This window comes from Musa acuminata, chromosome BXJ3-5, assembly GCF_036884655.1.
Source record: "Musa acuminata AAA Group cultivar baxijiao chromosome BXJ3-5, Cavendish_Baxijiao_AAA, whole genome shotgun sequence".
NCBI lineage: Eukaryota > Viridiplantae > Streptophyta > Magnoliopsida > Zingiberales > Musaceae > Musa > Musa acuminata.
The window spans coordinates 44,348,861-44,371,246 of record NC_088353.1 but is presented as its reverse complement, the minus strand read 5'-3'; the positions used below and the strand labels follow the sequence as shown (position 1 = coordinate 44,371,246).

General features: G+C 35.8%; 1 protein-coding gene across 3 annotated transcripts; it reads right to left on the bottom strand.

Annotated features, from left to right (window-relative positions):
• Positions 1 to 20: 20 nt before the first annotated feature.
• On the bottom strand, positions 21 to 21,277 carry LOC135638756 (uncharacterized). 3 transcript variants are annotated; one of them, XM_065152095.1, is made up of 24 exons: positions 21,060 to 21,266; positions 19,881 to 20,008; positions 16,543 to 16,627; positions 15,143 to 15,196; positions 14,523 to 14,614; positions 14,326 to 14,429; positions 13,009 to 13,084; positions 10,622 to 11,081; positions 8,590 to 8,922; positions 8,315 to 8,515; positions 8,139 to 8,237; positions 7,977 to 8,049; positions 4,867 to 4,994; positions 4,486 to 4,774; positions 4,152 to 4,396; positions 3,948 to 4,072; positions 3,717 to 3,834; positions 2,844 to 2,893; positions 2,661 to 2,754; positions 2,382 to 2,577; positions 2,175 to 2,246; positions 1,991 to 2,094; positions 1,853 to 1,915; positions 21 to 414 (listed from the first exon to the last, which is right to left on the bottom strand). In XM_065152095.1, exons 1-24 carry the CDS (start codon positions 21,096 to 21,098, stop codon positions 307 to 309), a joined length of 3,336 nt encoding a protein of 1,111 aa, XP_065008167.1. In that variant the 5' UTR covers positions 21,099 to 21,266; the 3' UTR covers positions 21 to 306. The 3 variants fall into 3 exon arrangements, with proteins under 3 accessions (XP_065008167.1, XP_065008169.1, XP_065008168.1); XM_065152097.1 differs by having other exon boundaries at positions 122 to 414; positions 2,844 to 2,923; positions 21,060 to 21,277; XM_065152096.1 differs by lacking the exons at positions 16,543 to 16,627; positions 21,060 to 21,266 and having other exon boundaries at positions 122 to 414; positions 2,844 to 2,923; positions 19,881 to 20,011.
• Positions 21,278 to 22,386: the final 1,109 nt, after the last annotated feature.

Here is a 22,386-nt window from a genome sequence, read left to right as displayed (position 1 = left end):
AACTGTAGCAGCAATAAAAATAGCCGAAAAGCAAGCATTTCACCTGCCAATGACATCACGTCTTTGTTAGCTTATAAATATACAATAGATATACACATTCTATCACTGAATCTACTCGATGAAACCCATAAGGCAACCATCCTCCCAACTCCTTCACAGTTCACAATTCAGGTGACCACTGGCAATCACTGGCTCCAATTGATTGGAAGGTGAAGCTACTATACAATTTTCACAGCCGACAAGCTAAATGCATGGCCATGTAATCTTCTGTTTTTTTGTTTACGAAGGAACATCTTCAAAATTAGTCTATATTTTCCACCATTTCTTATTCTCCATAGTCTTCACAAGTTCATTCGCCATTGCAGCAAAACTTTCAGCATTATTTTGAAGCTCCTCAGTATGTCGACTAATTCTCTGGTAAGAGCATATATGTAAGAAGGTGCTTAGCTTATGTTGATACAACCTCAAAATATATACTAGCAAGAAGAACCAAGTTCTTAAACAGAAGTTCGATTTAAGATTTAGGTCTGTCATGCCATTTGCTCTAGAAGAGAAATGATTAGGAGTGCCATCTTACTTTTGACCAACCTCATTGTGATAAAGTGACATAAGATCTATTGAACAGTATTTGTTGATTTCAAGTTACCATTTACACACGAGAGACAAAGGCAATGAAGTGACTTTGAATATAGTTTTTCTTTGCACCAAATCAGATCAAATAGGTTGTATAACTGGGGCAATATGATGATCCTTCGAGAATTTTGATTCCAATATCTCAACACCAGGTTGTTTTTGATGAAATAGATGATGCAACAATAATGTCTAGCCGAAACTAGAGATGGGAACCAATATTTTTTTATGGGTGCTGTCTACCCGATCCGCTCAAGCCAGGTTCGGGTACCCTTTAATCAGGTTTAATGTATATTCGGCTAGGAAAGTAAATATCCATGTCAGGTTCGGATTCGAGTAGTGGGTACCCTACTCATTGTTGTTCCTATTGCAAGCAAAGATGGCAAGCAGGTCACGTTTTTCCAAATACCTGGGCCTAACTGAGCAACTTAGACCGGGTTAATCATCACTTTTCAAAAAGTTGAGACTGCCATCTAGTACTCCCCAAAACAAAAAGGACACTCCAGTGTTACTCTATGGAGGTGGATTATGATTTATAAATTATCCAGATCATGCAGATTATATATGTGTACTCTTTATAATTTTAAAAAGTAAATCATCTTTTCATCTAACATATGCAACTTTAATCGAATTTTCCTTTTGGTTTATTAGCATTAATATAGAGAATAAATATCCAAGTGGACAATAAAGACACAAATAAGGCATTAATCTTGCAGAATTTGGCCTTCCAGCCACTGCTAATCTTGTCCAGTGATTTGATGATATAATATTTTTCTAGCTTTTTGTTACATTCTAAGTTGATCAAATGGTATCTAAGTGTTATTTTCTGATCTAACCTTTATTTCTAATTGAGTCTTGTAAGAACTCCTTAAATATTTGTCTATGTCCATTTTATGAACACAATTAATTTAATACAGAAACCATCCATTGATAAGCCTAAGATGGTTTAATTGTTCAAAACTAGTTTTCAACTCACTATGATGTAAAGGAAGACCTTTTTTAACTACCACATGGATGAAATTTACCAAGCTTAAACTCCTACATCTTTACCATTCCTTATTATGACTATCCTTATTAATTACTTAAGATACAATGTTCTCATTCCATATCTTTCGATCTGCAAACGTCACAGATTTACAGCATAAAGAACAATAAGGTAGAAGTTATAATATTAAAGAACACAAAAAGATGAATTCTACAAATAAAATATCACACGTCCTACCTCAAGCTTCTCCTGCCTCTGTACAAGCTTTTCTCTTGCATGAGCTGCTGCTGCTGAGGCATCCTGGATTGCAATTAATAGCTTTAGAGAAAAGAGGTGAGGAGATTATTAAAATTTAACAAGTCCAGAGGATTTTACCCCAGCAAAGCGATATTGGGTTAGAATCTCTTGAGGAGTTCTCATTCTTGGCTTTGAATCATTAGTAGATCCTTGAAACAATTTTTCTCTTTCCTTCTCTTCATCTATAGCATAACATGAAAATTGAGCCAACTGAAGGAGATGGAAATTCAGAAGTTTCAGTTGAAAAATATAAATGTGATACCTTTCTTTTTACTCTTAGTTACAGTAGTTGAAGTAGATGGTGCAGGTAATGGATCATCAATCTCGATGTCATCTGCAAAAGATTACAGATTTACTCCTTAAAATGATAGGGCCGGAAAGGGAGTGAGAGAGAGAGAGAGAGAGAGAGAGGAGAGGAGAGGGAAGGAATACGGAGAAACAACTTTAGTATGAGAGGGAGAGAGAGAACCAATGCTCAGTTCGCCAACTTCTTCATTGCGAATGATAGTGGTTGATTGGTCCGAGAATGGGAACCTTGAAAATAATTGCTCCAGTTGTTTGGTGGAACTATAGCTAGGAATACCATCATTAACAATGTCATTTATATCTGTTCTACCTCCTTTAAGTCCTCTTATGATACCACCAAATATCCCAGGAGAGGTCATCTGAAGCAGCAAAGCCATGGTGATAGTTTATAAGAGCTAATTGAAAAAAACATAATTGTACAATAAAAAAGAGGAAGCTCTACCTGTGTTTTCTTCAAATCTATGGAGTGATTAAGGGCAGCGGCAGTAGCAGATGCCAGAACTTTATCATGAAGGCAAGGCATAAGTTCTGCAAACCTGGATAAACCCATATAAATAATTTGAGACCTAAAGAGCAATCTTTCTTGAATATCCCTTTTTCTTACTAGACAAAGAAAATGAGATACCTGGATTGATCATCCAAAAAAGAGATGAAAGCAACTTCACATCCATTCACCTGTAATTTCCTCGAAATGAAATTTTGTTTCTAACTTATATAACAAAGTTGAACAAATTAGTATTTCATGTCCATCTAGTCATCATGTGTGACATGCAAAATCATAATTTATCCACATAATCTTGCTTAAGAATTGCAAGTAATGAATATCACTAAGTTCTAAGAATGATTTAGTCATTATCTAAAGACGGATAAAAACACAAAGGGCCTTTTACATATTAGTCCTCAAAATCTATCAATTTTGCACATAAATCTCCTGGTCCTTGTTCTTTATATAAAATTCCCTCAAATCTGATGGATATTCCAAGTATATGCCACCGACATCCTTAAACTGATCCATGGATCTGGACCATAGTCCTTACAAGATGTCAAACGAGGTTCAACATTAATTGACATCCGAATACTAAAGTGTACATCTAAGTTTTAATACACATTACTCGAAATTAGTAAATTTGGCAATGATTTGTTCACTATAACCAGTCAGAAAGTTTACCATCATTTTAGGAATTAACTAAAATTGGAAACAAGGCTAGACTATTTATCTTATTTAATAAAATTAATTAAGATATATAGGAACAAGATCTTAATGGCGGCAAAAAATCCATGTAGTCGATCCCAAATAGTTGGGACTTACAGTTTTGTTGTTGTTGTTGTAGGAACAAGATATCAATAATTTATTAACTTTCTCTTGATTCTGCAAACAATGAGCTATACCTGAGGAATTTATTGATTCAACAAATTTTTTTTTTCATGAAAAACTAACAAGTCCTCAAAAGTTTTTCATATTGAGATTTATGGAAGTCAAGTTCATGAACAGACTCACCAAAGCAATAAGCCCATCATCAGAGGAACTCATGGTTTTATCCATGTTTGTCTTGAAGCTCCATCTTAGAATGGACATTAAGGAGCTTTCTGCCTTAATTTCCAGACCTGGCAAACACCTGTCAAAGACAGAAAAGAAGATAATTATGAAATCAAAACTCAAAAGTTAAATGACACGTTGCAACACGAGCAAGAAACCCACCAAAGAAGATGAAATGTACTGGCCATTTACCTTATTTCAATAGTTCCTGTCTCAAATAGTAGTATCAATTCTGGTGCCTTTGCATCTACCTTTAATATCGTTGACCAACAAATTCTTTGTGCTAGGTTCACTTTATGAAAAAAGTTGCTATTCCCCTGAAAATGAAAAAGATATGAGCTCAGTTGTAGACAATGCATACCAACATTATTACTTGAACACATAAGAGCATCACACCTCTATCACAGACTTTAAAGGGTACAAGCATAGAGAATCTGCAAAGCATAGCACAAGTAGTGGATCTATTAATGTTTCACAAGAATATGGAGCATCCTCTGGGCGACAGCCTTGAAGTTCTTTTGCTTCTCTTGGTTCACGATTATTGCTTCTCTCAGGTCCACTTTGAGAAGAAGGTTCATCTGGCAGGTTCTGGGAGCATTTCTCAGGCTCAGCAACTGCTTTTGATGCTGAGACACTTCCCTCTACGCATGAAAATTGGTATAAGTTACAGCACTTTTTCAACCTGCAAATACAAGGCTTAAATATTGATGAAAGCATTGGAAATACATGCCTATAACATGCATGGAAATCACAACAGATTCCTTCTTTGGCTGCACCGTTCTGGAGCCTATAATAGCCCCAGTTCTGCTATCCATAATTGCAATTTGTGAATCCTTGGTGAGAGTGAGCACCACTTCTGTAGGGTTTGTTATACAGGGGCTTAGTTGCTCTGGACTGCTTACTTGAAGAATACACTGAGAAATAGAGCGCATGCTCGCAGAAATTACTGCAGAGTTAGTTCCAGAAGTGCAATCTGTACGAAACAGTACAGATAGTGATGTCATATCAAGCATCAACACCTGAATGACCACAACAACAGATATTTCAGTAATTTTCTTGTCAACATCAATTAAGTGAAAGAAACAAAAGGGAAAAGGCACTTAAATGGTACCTGACCACTTTCAAACCCTACAGCAATGTGGCTCCCAGAATTTGTGAAATGAATGTCCCGAACTGGAGAGTTTAAGATAGAAAAGGCTGCTATGCAATGAAATCCTTGCCCATGATGAATTATATGAACTGCACATGTTAAATTATAAAAGCAGTGTAAGGAAAAAAATACAAACTAGCGATAATTTGCCAGGACGAAGTGAACATGAAAGAGAAACACCAAAAGTTCATATTTTAATTCTTTCATTTACCATAAACCATATTGCATAAATTATTTCAACTGGAGCATTCCATCTTGCACTATATACAGGTCAAGTTTCTAAATTGAACTCTTGATCTCATTAGTATTTTGTTACCGAAACACATTCTTGGAAAATGAAAAGTGAACCCAAATTTTAAAACCAAATAAAAGAACATGTAAGAATCCCCTGAACTTTCAAATCCCTTCAATTTGACAAGCTAATATTTTAGGCTTGCTGAAAACCATTACCTGCAAATTAGATCTGCTATAAGCAAGCAATTAAGTAACCAAATCTTGGGACAAACAAAGTATTACTAGAAGAAAAGACACAATTTAGCAAGTCCAAACATATTGTATTGTTTGAATTTAGAATAGCTTCTTGGGAAAAAAAAACATCATTTTGTCGTTCATGCTGAAAGTGAAAGAAAAATAATATACAAGTAAAGGTTAGATGATTGCAAAGTGTAGATAAGTTTGGGGGCCTTTTTACCATTTAAAATTCTTTTGGAGCACAACTGTCAACATACTAACCAGTTTCTTGTAATCAGTTGAATCTAGTTCAAGACTTGAAGTTAAACATCATAGTAGTTAACATGTTACCATCACTGTTCAAGTTTAAATATCATAAAAATATACAGTCTATGGCATATCTGTTGTGACAATATTGATCAACTAAATTTTCATTCTTTCTTTTAATAAAGTTTTATTACTAGAATCTGATTACTTACCATGGCAGTTCATCATCATCCCTCAAAAATTTTCCTCAACGATGTGCAAATAACAAGCAAAATAATTAATTAACACCTCATTATCTTTTCTGATCGAACAGGCTCAGACCTTGGCCAGCCTTTAGAGGGGTCTCATTGGGATCAGGTTGCTTCATAACAGCAACTTGAAAATGAGTACATGCATGGAACAGAATTTATTCTGTTCCATGTACACACCAACACAGCAAATCTTTAAAAAGTAGGACAATACATAGTGTGCACAAATGTCAACTAATAAATATTTTTTATATTTCAATATAATTTTATAGATTTAGATATAACATGTACAATTTAGAAAATTCATGGTAGCAAATATTAACTTATAACAATCATTCATGAAAGTAGTACAAATCCATATGCAAAACAATAAGGAGAATTTCATACCATAGTATATCAATAGCCCAACATAGATACATGTTAAACAAGTCTAGAAAGGCAAGGATTTAAATTTCGCTGTCATTCTCTATACTGGTCTCAGGCCAAGAAAGAATGGTAGCACCAGATCAGCAATGTAGTGTTTGCTACCAGTCAAAGAGAAAAGAAAGAAACTGACCAGAGACAAGAATAAGGGAAGGACGGGGTTGCGGACATATCTGAAATGCCAATTCAGCTGCTGATTCTTGTTCTTCTGCTCCTCTTCTCAGGATATAAAAGCTTTGTTGCATTCTAATTCACTGGATGTCACCCAGTACTTAATGTCTCTTATACCAGTCCATGGTTGAACTGATAGATACAATCCGTAAGAGGAATGTCACAACCACTTAAAGTTAGCTAGAAGCCTTATGTGGATATATATATGTATATATGCAGGATGGTTGACACCAGTAGGTGTGTAACTGATATATGAACCCTAGTGTATTCTTGAAATATCCTACACATCAGAAAGTATCCCACATGTCAGAAATTATCCGACAATTGTCATTACCAAATGTGGAATGACATGGACAAATCTATTATTTTAAAGTGCCCATGTTGTATAGCTGTTGGCACTATGATACTTGAATTATGTATTTCATGATTTCATCATCGTCCTCTTTAATCATGTGAAAGAGTGCATAAAAGCATATATATGCCATAGATGATAGACCTATCAAGCTTAGTTGATTCTCCAAATGATGGTTGCTTATGAATTATACTTTAGTTGCGAGTGTCTGAACTAATTCAGAGTGTCCTTTATACAAAAAGATATGAGCTGCTGTAGAAATCAATAATTAGCTTCATGTGACATTTATCTAAAATTGATGAGTGTTTCTAGATTAGTCAGACTTGAACCAATCTCTAACAGTTATAGAGATCGGTTCTCTATTTAGAATTTTCTGCACAATTATCTGGATTCTTAGTAACAGGAACAAAATAATTAAGAAGTCATACCAAATATAATGTTCACAAGTGTCAAAAAGTAGACACGTTATCAAATAGAAGCTTCAACTTGGAGCCTTTGCACCTTATTCTTAGTTCCAAAACCCCCAGTCATGTGTCATATTTAGTCATTTGTTAGTACAAGAAAGATACACATGAAATACAGTTGGTGTTGGAAGAGATAAGATGTATCAATAGGCAATAAGCATCTTCCTAAAATTCCAGATTATTAGAGTGGCTACTCTAGCTAGTGGATGTGTTGATTTGCCAATTTTTCTATAGATGATTAACATTCTGATCATATACTTCTGGTGAAGGCTGTTTTGTTACCTTTCACATCTGTCCCGTGAAGGATGAAATTTATTTAGTGCTTCTGCATATACTCATGAGGTGTTTGTTCCACAGCCTCTTCATCAAAGTTTTATTCAACTAGGGTCAGTTCTGTGGCATGCCAAAATTTCCGGCATTCTATGCTCGTCACTTATTTTATACGACTAAAGATGGTTTCTGCATCCTCCAGGTCCTGAGGAAGATCTATCATAATTATACTGTTGTTCAGGAAGATGAATATCTGTATATTTGCTTCCATATTTCACTCAAATTCTATCCATGTCATGATTATTAAAAATTTGATTTAAATATCAAGATATAAGAAGAAACACTAAAATGAATTTTGAATCATGCCAGAATTTTCAGTTAATATTAAAGAAATTTGCTAGAAATTGGGTTGCAGGAAGATATTACCTTCATGGTTAGTCTCGGTCACAAATTGAAAACTTGAACCATTTGTGTTTTCTTGAAGCTTATAGATGCGAACCTATATAATCACATGAGAAAAGAGTCACAATCAAGCAAAAATTGCTCTTTACAACTCAAAAGAAAATACAAATAAGAGACTGATCTAACCAGACCACGTTCATCACCAACAGCCAAGGTCATACTTAACGAGCAAAGGGCGACTGCTGATACTGCTGCAAATGCACCATCCACTTGAATCACTGGCAGCTGTCATTAAATAGCATTAGTTCTAGCATCGACAAAATCTTCACAGGTTTTTTGCTAGTTAATGTTGAGGCACAAACCTTTCCTTCTAACACAAACATAAGTCCTAAAATCGGATACGTCGCATCCCATATTCTAAGGGATCCATCTTGATAACCAGCTATAAATAATTTTGCAACCTCATAATCTTCATAGGACATTTCAGGAGGGACCCCACCAGTCAAAGGCCACTTTGTGCCCGCAGAAAGAGTAGACGAACGTGTTGTTCTAGCATAAAATTTCTAAAGAAAATGCAAGGGCTGAACGAGCCATATAAGGATTATTACAAATTCAAACCTAAATTTTGATTAAGTACCTTAAACAAAACCTTGGAAGCACTACTGCCCTTGGATAGCAGACAAAGTTTTGCCACAGTCATACATGGATCGATGGTTGGTACAACTAGTGGAAAATTTTCAGCTTGAGCAGAATGATTTCCCTCAGATTTTAACACTGATAACACAGCACCATCATAGACATTTATTTGCCCCGGGTTTGTCAATACAAAAAGAGCAGCAGTGGAATTTTTATCCGATGCACCAACATCAGGGATCAGGATCATGTCTGCAAAGGATCCATTAAGATTAAGATCCACACGTGAGATGCACTTTACAGTCTCCACTCCCGAGGACCATTCAAGAGTCAGAACCTGCAGAGAAAATAATTTAAATAATTGATAAATAGAAATTACTTCGCAATATGTCATATGAATCTCCTCATATTGTTGAGTTCTTTTACATAAAAATAAAAGCTTTACTAGAAAGGAATAATCTAATCTATCTAGACAGAATACACATATTCTCCAGCTATAGAAACATTTAAGTATTGAACACATTAAACTTCAAGCAACGTTCTTATTACCTAGGCTCTAGGAATCTTAAAACCCAAGCTTATTTCATTACTTTGTCAACAACCAACCTGTAAACAGTGTAAATACTATCACTTAGTGCACAAAGGATCATGCCTCATTTTTTTTAAATCTACCTGAAATGTTGATGTTGAATGGATCATCTTTTACGTTCACATAATAGGTGAGGTTGATGAAGTTAGTTAACTGAAGATAAAAGGACATCAAAATAAATGAAATTGAGGCATTTGACACTGTTAGTTTTTCAAAGTTGCTTAGGATGATGACTTATGTGTGCCAATTAATTATTTAAATCCTAGTGTTCAACTCTTCCATCTTCATGCAGGAGCAATTTTGTCCCTGGCCTTCATAATATTCTAAAAAAAGATGAACCATGAAGGCCATATTTGCACTTACCAAAATTCTACAAAGTACAAACAAATCCAAACATTCCATAAGACTATCTTTATTAGATCTGCCTGTTGAGTATGTCATGAATCTCACAAGGAAACATAGCTGTAATCATCCCCTTTTCCAACTATTAATATCTCCAAGATTTTTTTGAGGAAAATGATGACTAAGTTTACCGGGGAAGATTTTGAGTGCATTTGGCTTTTTTATTCGGCAATAAACTTAACACATTTTTTTCAAAATTCCAAAGAAATTTGACAAGTTCCTCTTTGTAGTCACTTAACCTTCTAAAAGAGTCACACTTTATGTCATTATAATCTTGACACATGATCTAGTATGTTATATGACACCACTTCAATATCTAGAGACATGAGAACTTCAGTACAATTTACAAACATTTAGACATGTCAAGAACAAGAAACAAGCAGATACCTGAACAATTAACTAAATGCAAAATAAAGTATGTAAGTAACACAGATGAAGATATTTAAAGAAAGTGAAGGACTTTTGAGTTTACAAATTAGGGTTCGCTATTTCAGGTACCGGACCCATCTCGATGATTTGTCAGGTCAGTATGTACCGGTCTATACCGATGTACTGGCACACGATACGCTAGGGCATGCCGATAGGAACTCAGGCGATCCACATCTCGGTCACCAGTCAGACCAGTTCATACTGCTCGTACCGTACCGACTCGGGCAGTACAGCAAATGTCGGTATAAATAATCTAGTAAGCCAAACTACAAAAGGACAAAAAAAGAAAAGGAAAATATCTCGATCTACACTATATAAGTTTGTCTTTGCTCTAGGATCTAGATACCATAAAATCAACATAGTGGTTGAACAAAGCCAATTTCCATAAATAAAGTTTCTTAGTCAGCAAATATGCTCATGTTGTGTCTGCCTTGATTATGTTTATAATAACTAAAATAAATCAGCAAACTGATAGTATAAATGCCAGTTCCACAACAAAATAGAAAGCCTCTGAACCAAAGAAACTTATTCTAAATATATCATGAGATGAATGGTCAAGTCGGTTTTACTTATATAATAAGACAAAAAAAACTACAGAAAGTGAAAATAAACAAACTGCTAAAACTTCTTCAGATCCAATCTCATCACCACCATAGATAAAAAGCTGCCCTCCTTTATCGATATTTCCTTTACAATTAGCAGACCAGTGCAAGACAATGACTGGGAGCCTGCGGTCTCCTGATGCCAACTGCAGCTTAATCACATTACTGGATGATATCTGGGGTTGTTGCCCTTTTACTGAGAAACTAGATGAGAAGTCCCACAATAGTATATCACCATTCATGTAACCCACAGCAGCAATTGAACCGTTAGTAGATACCCAGCAAAGACAACAAATTTCATTGTCTCCGTCATGGTTGGCTGCATTGCTTTGAAGCTGATCACTAGTCTCACTGAGAGAATCAGGGCCCTCTGCACCTTTCAATTGCAGGTTTGTATGACCTCTGGTGGTAACAGCTTGTCCTTTGTGAATATCCCAAAGAATTAGTAATCCCTTCTCATATGCAACCAGCACTCTGCAGTAAAGTCAATTACTTACCATGTGAGAAACATCTTACTGATATAAGGCACACAAAAATAGACAAGCATAGGTTGATTTTAAAAAAAAGAGGAATCATTTCTGCTAGTGCAAGAATGAAAACGAAGACTTGAATATTTTTGTGTTTAGATCCTCAAGTCCACCTTGAAGAATAAGGGAGCCAACCACGTAACTGGTGTGAGTGATTACATCAATTTCCAGTGATTTTAAAAGCGCTAGGCGCCAAAAAGCACCACGGTCCAAAAACGCCCGAGGCGCTCACCCAGGCCCTCGCCCGAGCTAAATGAGGCATTAAAAATTAATAATATTAAAATTAATAGTATTAAAATCAAAATAATAGTGTTATACTATATACAGTTAATAGTATATTGTATACTATTAACAGTATAACAGAATACTGTATACTTTTAACAGTATACTGTATACTGTTAACAGTATACTTTCGATTTCGAAAGAGGAGAAGCGAAAGAGAAGAGAAGAGTGTAAGGGAAGACCGAGGGTGCTGAGAAAGCGAGAGCGACAGCGGTAGCGGCAACGGTGAGCGACGATAGTGGCAGCGGGAGCGGTAGCAGCGGGAGCGGCGAGCGGCGACAAAGGCAACGACAACAGCAAGCAGTGGTAGCGGCTGCAGGAGCGGGAGCGACGACAGTGGCAGCGGCAGCGGTAAAAGCGAGCAACGGCAGCGGCGGCAAGAGCGGCGAGCGGCAACAGTGGCAGTGGCAGTGGCAGCGGCAGCGGCAGCAGCGACAGCGGTAGCGAGCAACGTGAACGACGAGCAGGGTTAAGGTTGGGGAAGTCGTGCTGATATCGATGCTTTAGTTGGTTCGATTGAACCAACTAAAGCACCGGAGACCGAACCATACCTAAACTGCTGGTTCGGTCGCCTGGTTTAACCCAGGCGCTCGCCCGAAGCGCCTGGCGCTTGGGCTCGGGCGAGCGCCTAGGCGGCGCCTCTTTGAAGCGCGCCGCATGGAAATGAAGCGAGGCGCTCGGGCCTCGCCTCGCCTTGCCCGAGCGCCTGGTTTAACCCAGGCGCTCGCCCGAAGCGCCCGACGCCTGGGCTCGGGCGAGCGCCTAGGCGGCGCCTCTTTGAAGCACGCCACCTGGAAATGAAGCGAGGCGCTCGGGCCTCGCCTCGCCTTGCCCGAGCACCTAGGCGAGCGCCCGAGCGCCTTTTTAAATCACTGTCAATTTCTATTAATATCTTCTGAATGAAGTGGTAAAAAGCAAAGTATTGATTAGCATGAAAAAGATAGTGAATAAGTCAACACATAAAATTTAGTTTTCAAATCACATGTTTCATTTATGACCGAAAAGACAAAAAAAATTGAATGGTCCCTGGATGGTCTGTTATGTACCAGCCAGATGGCACTCAGAAAGGGTAAGAAGGTGGAGAAGGAGAAGAGGAAGAAGAGGAGAGGTATGTCTCTCCTGTTTTTTATTTTTCTTTTAATATAACTGGTACCAGCAATATATATAGGACCACATCAGTGTACCACACTATCATGGCTGGTGACTGGTAAGGTGTTGATACTCGAAAAGAGAATCTTTAACATTTGATTAATTGCTCGCCTTTCTACTTGAGTCAATTTCTCAAGTAGAAACACTGGAGTCCAGGGTGAATAAGTGGGTTAATACCAACATAACTCAACAAACGCAAGTGGTTTAAGGCTTCTAACATTCAAATAACACATAGTGAGCCATATTTTACATTGCACATTTATAATTGCATAACAATAAAATTCATCCTTAGCTTATAACATTTTCCTAGCTTTTTTTATGGAGTTGAGTTAGTACTGTGGATAACAGGCAAACATTCTGTGAATCTGAGAAGAAAATATTTTGAAAGGAACAAGATTATTAACAGAAAGCTTCAATCCAGGAATGGCATGTATATGTCATACCTAGTCGAAGAAGTACCAGGCTGAGGAAGAATTCCAACAATCGACTGAATGTCAGGAATGGAAATCCCAGCTGCTTCTGTATGATTTTTTTCACAATACATAAATTTAAATATTACAAAAATATAATTAAAATCTTATGCACAAATAACATCAATATCATTCCACTGGAACCAAATGTAATATGAATCCGCTAAAATGACAAAGGCCAACAATGGTTAAACAAGAAAAGAAAATGATGACATAGATATGTCAGTTTTCACTCCCACCAACCCAGTAGAGAGCACACAGAAGATTTCCTAAAAGAACAAGAGAGCATAACAAATGGAAGAAATGGAACTTAGCTCCCAATGAGTAAGACCAGATTGATAAAGCAAATTTACAAAGCCTAATTAATAATTAACAAGCCAGTAAATTTACAGGCACCTACAGTTTCTATTGATGTGTACTAAAAGTAAGAAATCATAGCCACCTGAAGAATTCAGAGATTTAGGCCAACAAATGAATAGAAGTGGCTCATCGTAAAGTCAAAAATTGGTTGATATATTTCTTGCCTCAGTGTCATTTAAAAAATCCAAATAAGTTGATTCTAGAATGAATAGCCACTATCATATATTTCTTTGACTTTTTCCCCTTATCACCGAGTATTCCAAAAATATGTGTGATGAAAGTGACGAAACTAGTACCACCACCTCCCTAGAATTTAGTTCAATGCCCTCTTAATGCTAGAAAATCAAGGAAGTAGATGACTTTATCATGGTTCGCCTTACCTGTCTATATCAGTGTACCAACTGGTATACCAAACCTTGGACTTTACATTACCCTATTTTCGAAACCTAAGGATTTATAAATCTCTTATGGAGAACAATCTTGTTCTTGGATTAAAATATTTTTTTCTTGAATCACCTTGATGACGCTCTTCACCATCAAGGCTAGATATGTTCCAAGGGTCAGAATGTTTTGCTGGCTCAATTTGCACTGTAAAATTTAGTATCTGGATTTTCAAGGGTCGGAATGTTTACAATGGTCATGAAAGGCCAAAATAAATATCTGCAGTTCCATCCTGTGTTGCAATCAATCAAAAAGTCATTGTATTTTCAAATGGATGCAAAAGAAGTAAAGAACTATAGACTATAGTATATATTTCACTATCACCTTTTATTTATTAGCATGCATGTCCAAATGTGATTTTCAAGCATAGAACACAATTAACAAGATAAAAATTGGAGCGGAGATTTGCAAGATAAGAAGTCAATCAATTCAGAGAAAATGCAGCATATATAATATTTCTGTCACATGTTTCTAAGGAGAAATAGCTACCAGCTACAGCATTAGCAGGAAGTTGATAAGGCAACTTCAAAAGTTCTCCATTTTCTTCATCATACTTCAATACAGACAGCAGCCCATTCTCATCTCCAATATACCTAAAGCAGTAATTTAGTTAACATTTTTCTGACAAGCCAGCAAGCAGCTGACTGATGAGAATCAGTAAAGCAATTCCTTTAATAAAAACGCACATCAAGTAGGTCCCATAGATTACAGAAAAGGCAGTTACATTAGCCTCCCACTGAAAACAATGAACTAGTTGCCTGAGCTCTAAATTCCAAACCTGCCAAGGAGATGAAATTTCAAGGTTCTGGATAAATATGTAAAGAAAACCAAAAATAAACATAATTGAAAGAACAAAGTCAAAATTATGTATTTAAGTATTACTGCATATGAGTATACAAACATGCCTGAAGGAATGTAGGTAAGTATATATGCATGAATATATGCACGCAACAAGCAAGAATTTTTGCTGAAAGTTTAAAGTTTCAAGCATGACCATAATCAAAAGAACAAAGGAAAAATTTGCAAAAGAATGGATGTGGATTTCACAGGTAACAACAAAATTCGCAAAAGAGGAAAGAAGACAACAGCATTTAAGCAGACAAAGTCATGCTCCATCAGACCTCTCCTATTTTATAGGGGGTCAAAAGCTCTAATGCCTCACTCTCAGTATTATAATGCCAATTCTCAATATAATAACAGCAGATGGTTATAAAAGTTCTATTAAATGTATTACTATCCAAAATAATGTGAGGAGTAGTACTACACATGCTATAGAAACCAAACATTATAATTATAAATTTAGTACCTGGACTTCATTCTCATTTGTAATGGTGACAAGAAATCCTTGATTATGTAGAAACTGAAATAGAAAAAGTACAAGTTTTGAGACTAACAAAGAAAAATTACACTTTAATAAAGAAATTTTATTTCACTAGAACAAAGCATAAGATAAAACAAAAAATATTCTTAATAAAGGAGACTTCTGATTTCCCAACCATGCTGATACGTATATCAATGAACATGTACACACACTAATGTCGGGAAAAAAGGACAAAGGACAATTATGGTTTCACAAATGACACATTAAGAAAAATGTAGATTGGAAGTAGGCATAAATCATGTCAAGCAATATATGCAATATAGCGAAATACAATTATATTTATCAAATGCAACATATATTGTGCTGGGAAATCAGCTGAGTCTTAACCTTTTGCGATCTACAATGTCCAACAGCTGAGCCTTATGTTCATGACCACTATGCAAAAGCAATAAACATGAATGATTAATGCTGACCATGAAACTGAATTTTGTGAAATCATGTTCTTTTTCCAAGGACACTAAGTGATACAAGAAACTTGAGTAGTTAATATTCGATTCTCAAACATTTAGCAAATAACATTAGCTTCTGTATTATTTTGAGTGCAACTTTAATAGGACAATGCCGTTGCATCAATAATACATCACTTCGACATACCTACATTTTCTAAATATCCAGTTAGTAATGACCTAAAATCGAAGAATAAAGTTGACACTCCCAAGGGAAAGCATAAACTAAAAATATGGATGAAGAGATTGATTGTATTTCATTATTACTTGATTCAGAAAGAAACTCTCCTAAGTTTTAGAAACTTTATGTTTTGCAATTTTTTTCACCCTTTCTCACTAAACTTCCATTCTCATATTTCTTTTTGCTGACATGTTGATTCTTGCTGAACTTTTGGTCATATATTTCAGAATTGGATTTAACAATTTCTATTATAATTCAACAGATGGCACAAAATCATGATACACATCATATGCTTTAATAATTTACCAGATCCTAGTTGAAAGATATGTGTTTTGATCTTCATTTACCGAGGAACACACTAGAGAAAGTTTTCATTGCCTCTCTGATCTTGACAAAAAATACTTAACAAGTCTCAAAACAGATTTTCTCTAATGTGGCTGAACTTCAAAGTTCAAACGCCAGCAATTGTATGTGTTTAAAATTAATTGCTGCACCATTTTCTTTAAAGACCTTTTTTATGCATATGACTATTTAAACCTCAATCATGTTAGCAGATGACTCATTCATTTAATCAGGGTGCACAAGAAGATTTATTTCTTGTAGGTTCCATTATGCTATATTGTTTAGAAATCTTATCAAACAGAACTAAGCTCTACTAAACCAGGAAGAAACAAAAGCACATTGCCGAGAGTCACAACCTCTAAATATTTATAGGGAACCTTCTTTGGGCATATAAGAAGGCCTTCAATATTATCACCTCCAATAACTTTTATCCTACCATCCCTGCAGTACAGGAAAAACCAATTATCCATAAAAGGTCAGGAGAGTATATAGATTCTTTTTTTTTTTGGCTTAAAAATGATCATTAGATGATGAAGCCAATTTATTAGGCAGAAGAGTTTGCAAGTAGAAACTAGAAAACACTGAAGAAGATGCCAATTGGCTATACTATTAGGCAAGGTATGCAATCTCATTGGGCATACCGGTACAGTACCAGTCCATACCAGTGTACTAGGGCCAGTGCACCAGTCCTAAAATGGATATAAATGGAAGAAGAAGAATACCCTAATAAGCTCTAACTACATGAACATTCTGTAATTAATGAGTCATCAATTACCCTAAAATGGGTATAAATAAACAAAGACCCCAATTACATGAAATTAACATAGAGTTTAAGTGTCGGATTTCCTTGATTTGAGAACAATTACGATCAATCTTGAGATTAAACCCCTCTTCAATGGCCAATTAACCTTCCCCAATTGTTAACCAAGAAATCAAGAAAATGAGAGGGAGAATGAGTTTGAGAAAGAATATGTGAGAATGAGAGAGGTGGTAGATCCCCAACCAGGCCCCAGTGGTCGGATTGGATGATTTGACCCAAATCTGACCATTACCTACTGGTAACAATCAGTAACGGTCGAATTCTGATTGGTATGACTAGAAAACCCGGTGTACTGGATGGTACATCTTCAATCTGGAACGGTACACCTCTATCAAGTATGAACAATCAAAATTGGCTTGGTCCACATCTCGATGGCCGGTCAGGCCAGTAAATACCAGTGATTTAACACCATAGCAACTGAAATTGCAATGATTGCTATTAAGCATAAATGAATTAATGAAAAGCATATTCTTTCATGTTGCACGATGCATAAAACTAATGTCTTAACTTTTTCTTTACATAAAAAGACAAACAAAGAAACTGAGCTTTTCGTAATAACATTTTGAGCATTGGTCACATTTCAAACATCAAAAGTGTTGATTATAGTGTTCACCACCCGCCAGCTTGATTATTAAACATGAGCACACATATGACAATTTTTTGTTGCGTAACTTTATGAAACTCATAAATATCATGAATCAGTTTTTTTATGAAGCAAAAGGCTGGGAGTCAAAACTTTAACCATTTAAGGTTCAAAAGGCATCCATCTGTACTCTCATTATTTATAAAACTTAAGTTATGCCATTGTTTAGCACACAAACAAGAATAAGAAAAGAAATGCAAATATACTAACGAAGCAAAAATATGCTATTGGCTAAAATAACTTTTAAAATACACATGCATGTCATTTCTACATTCTATAAACATGCACATACATATGCAAAAACTCATTACTGACCTACAACTGAATCTCATACTTTCAGCATCATGTAAATGAGAGTAGAAGACAACATATTTTACAAAATGCATGAAGGCACACATATGCATGTATAACTTCTATAAATCTACAGTTCAAGACTTCAACTATTGTTTTCCAAAACTTTTGAACACCATGAATGGATAAAGTGAAGAAATAATCTAAATTTAAGAAGCACATAAGAATTGGTGAAAGCCTCTCTGCTTGTAAGGGTTGGGTACTTGGCTCATACATTAGGTTTCAGATATCAGTATCAGTGCCCATGTCAAGATCATATTGGACTTTTATGAACCAAGCCGTACAAATATGGCACACGATGATATGCCACGGAACATAGTAAAGATTGGATTTAAGTCTGCATCTATCTGGAGTCCAGTTAAGAATTAGATTAAGTCTAATGGTTAGGACGAAAAATAGTGGGTCTATTTTTACTTAATCGGGTGCTGATGTTTTCTTTATTTTATGGTACAACTTATGCAGTGCAAATTTGGGTACATAATCAATTTATTGTGATGCCAAAACAAACACCAGATTTGAACAGGATAAGCAATGGTAACAGGAAACCAAATCTACTTTTATATGATAGAATATTGAAGATTCTGATAGGAAATGAAGTGTAAATAAGTTCAGAATAATCTTTGTTTTCTTTCTTTTCTCTTCTAGAGAGTCCCTTTAGTTAGTGTAAATATGAGCCTAATTTGGAGTCTTTACAATGTATTGAGTTATTAAGTTAATATGGAACTTTAGGTATCTTTATGGCCCTATATTCACGGTTATCCTCTTCCTCTACCTCTTATGAGATTCCCTCTAGCCTCTAATCCCCCTCTCAAATCTCTGTTTCTAGTTCTTTCATTTTTAATTACTACCCCAACAACTATAGCTGTAACTTAACATTATTGATTGGAAATCAAGTATCCCAGACAGCACTCCCATGAAACTTGGTGATATGATACCCATGAAATGAAATGGACATATGATCCAGATTTAGCAGAGGTCTTACAAACTCATTCAAAGTTAGCCAAACATCCACAACAACTGCAGTGAGAAAAATTGCAAGTAGACAGATTATCAACATTCTCTTTTACTTTATTGTCTTTTAACCTTTAAGAAAAATTAAGAGAAATATGCAATCAAAGATACCAGTATTTTGACCCTACCTTCTGAGAAAAATATTTACAACCATATTATTCGAAATAGATCATCCAAAAGATAGAATTATTTGTTGATCTTTTGCATGATATCAAAATTTATTGTTTACGCAAACATATTAATATGTTAAAACATACACATACAGATATATACATGGAGGCTGAGAGAGAGAGAGAGAGAGAGAGAGAGAAAGAAAGAGATCTTTGCATATACATTTTAGTATATATGCATAGAAAGATATCTAGCGGATCACCATCATAAACACAGCCCTAAAGCACCTTGTGCCAATTTGATGGATATCCATGACTTATGTAATTATGCATAAATATAAACACGGATAAAGTGAAGAAAATACCTTCAGTTTTCCAAAAAAGACATAAATTTTACTTAAACATGTCCCTTATGAGTATTGTGAGTACTGTCATTTTGGCCCAGCTGAGCCTCAAGTCCATTATAATTGCAAAGTATAATCTTTTTGCCCTTGCCTAAAACTAATAATGGTTATTTATTCTAAAAATGTCTTTCTATATTTTTAATTACTATGCAAGTGTTAAAAGAGCAACCCTCTAGACTATCCTCCTTATCAAGATGTAGTTACTAAAGAACCCATGGACATTAGAGGATCATCCATGTCTTTCCCAAAGCAAACATAACCCACTGTTAATAAAAACATAAAAAATATAACCTAGCATCAGCAGAAACATAGACAGCACTAAACATAGTCGATGAATTAGCATCATTGTACTCACAAAGTTCCAATTGCCAATAGTCTCTGAATAGGATCAAAAGCTAAAATAGATGCAGTATATGGAATGCCATAGTGAATTGTGACTTGAGCAGCAAGGCCCGACAAAGTATGTTCATTCTCTTCAGTATGCTGTTAAGAAAAGGAAATATATAGTCAACAATTTGGTGATCTAAATTTAAATTTAAATAGCATATGCTCATATAAAATAAAGCACACAATCTGGAAGTTAGAAGACAATAAAAACACTAATTATAAGGCATGCAAGCGATGGCCGATTATATTAGTTAGAGTCTATTTACAATACAGAGTTAAGTTGTCACATATTCTCAGTTTTTGCTATTCTTGATTATGTCTTTGTGCACCTTCTTTATTCTGATGTTTTGACTTTTCTAATACGACTGAGATCAAATAATAGAGTTTGTTATTAGATAGGAGTTTATCACGGAGGAGGCAAAGAAGGTAAAAACCATGTCCCGCTAAGTTTGACTACATTGATGCTATCTATAGACGTGCGCATGCGGCTGGCTGAGAGGGTGGCGATGTTAATATCTATTGCTTACTTCGAAGCTTGGTTATCTTGCCCAACTGATCTTTAACCCTATCTCTCCCCTTCTCTATTACTCCGTTTGTGATTTATTTTCTCATCTTATAGGAGACCCTACTCTTCGTTTGTTGTTTTCCTCACCATTTCTTTCTCGTTTATTGTTCCTTACTGTTAAGGTGGCCTATTATCTGCAGCATTTATCATAGAACGCCAAACCCTGATGTGATTTCATCTTAACAAAGATATATTGTTAAAGAAAACCATCTACGAGCATAGTAAGCCATTTAGTCGAGTAAGATAACAGGGTAGACAATGCATATAACAAGAATATCTTGATGTCCGCATATATGATCAATTTCGGCGATCGACTCAAAAATTGGTGACCGCCTAATATAATGTCAACAGATGCCGTAAGATTGTCGCTTCGTTAGCTGCTTCAATCGTTATTAAACGAATTGTTCTCAGAACCAAATTCCAAGAACCAAAGAATTTGATAGATTCCCTCTTGTTCTCGTCCCCACATTTATTCTCGGAGCTTGGGTAGCTCAAAGTCCCGTCGCAAGCACAATGACTGAATTGCACGGAATAAATACGAGACAACGAGAGGATGGACGGATCGGGAATATTGCCGAATACCTGCTTCAGGACTTTCTTGATGAAGCGCATGGCGTCCATCGGCAAGATCTTGGCGTCGACGCCGATCTTTCGGCTACGATCGGATCGGGGTGTAGATGCCGCGCGAGGGAAGCAGGTGGGATCGAAGGACGACGAGCGAAAGATGGCTCCGAGAGATCGGTCGGTCGTCGCCTCTTCCCCGGGGAAATAGAGGAATATAGAAGAGGAAGAAGGAAAGCGAGGAAAATAAGGAAATAAGTTGTCCTTCGGAATTCAGAAAGCAGACCAAAGATCGACGAACCACGGACGGTCCGGATCTCATCATCGTCTCATGATGATGCCGCCATGTGTCAGGATCAGACACTGCCCTTGACATCGTCCGAGGGAATAAATTACGTATGCCTAAGAAAATGCTGTTTTAATATCATAAATATTCAATATGTCAAGAATCTATTTTAATATCATAAATATTCAATATGCCAAGAATATAATGATCGTATCAGCTAGCTTAACTGATTATTTTTTTTATTATCTCACACCTTGAAGGTTGAAATTAATTAAACCATCAAAATATTTAACATAAATATTTTATTATTTGTTTAAGATGATATTTACATATGTTAGAGAAATTCGTTGTCGAAGTCGAAGTCAAACCGACGTGGTCCAAACCCGAAGACATTGAAATGTTCGAAGTGGCTTGTAGATGATTATGAGGTAGCTTCGAAGCGGAAGCATCGAGTCTCATGGTATTATCGATACTTAGGCCAATGTCGAGAGAAGTTTCTCACACTGATCCTTCCGATGCTCAAGTTAGTACGAGATTTATAATCAATGTAATTTTTTTTAGGGGGGTAAGGGGGAGAGCCCTTAGCATAGTGTCGGGATCACCTTTTGTATTAGGCTTTAAATGAGACATCATATAACTGCTTAAACATCTCTCAATTGACATTTTGTTCGTGTGGATGGTACAGGAGAGATAACCTTAAATGACTTATCTTTGACTTTTATCCACGCGAGCAGATAGACACAAATGACATGAGTTATTTTTCTTCCACACGAATTTTTATATGACGCTTACATGTTAGATGATGATTGATCGTTAATATGCTCATCTCAACATCAAGTATGAAATTATAATTAATATGAGAAACAGATTAAAATCGATGTGATTTAATATAATTATCATCAATGTTTATGTTTATAATGTTAGTTGCTATTATAGTTCTTATTATTTTATATACAACTTTTTAAATTAGTTGTAGTATTTTTTTAGTTTTTATTATAGGTATTTTTAATTTATTTATTAAAAAATAATATAAAATACACAGTACGACCAGTTGATCCAACT

Coding starts and splice junctions, on each gene's coding strand:
- LOC135638756 (XM_065152097.1), bottom strand. CDS start 21,098: ATGGACGCCATGCGCTTCATCAAGAAAGTCCTGAAGCAG. Junction 15,197..16,542: donor TTCCCTATAAATATTTAGAG/GTTGTGACTCTC, acceptor TTTCTATTTCAG/TTTCTACATAATCAAGGATT. Junction 4,775..4,866: donor TAGGGTTTGAAAGTGGTCAG/GTACCATTTAAG, acceptor GTGGTCATTCAG/GTGTTGATGCTTGATATGAC.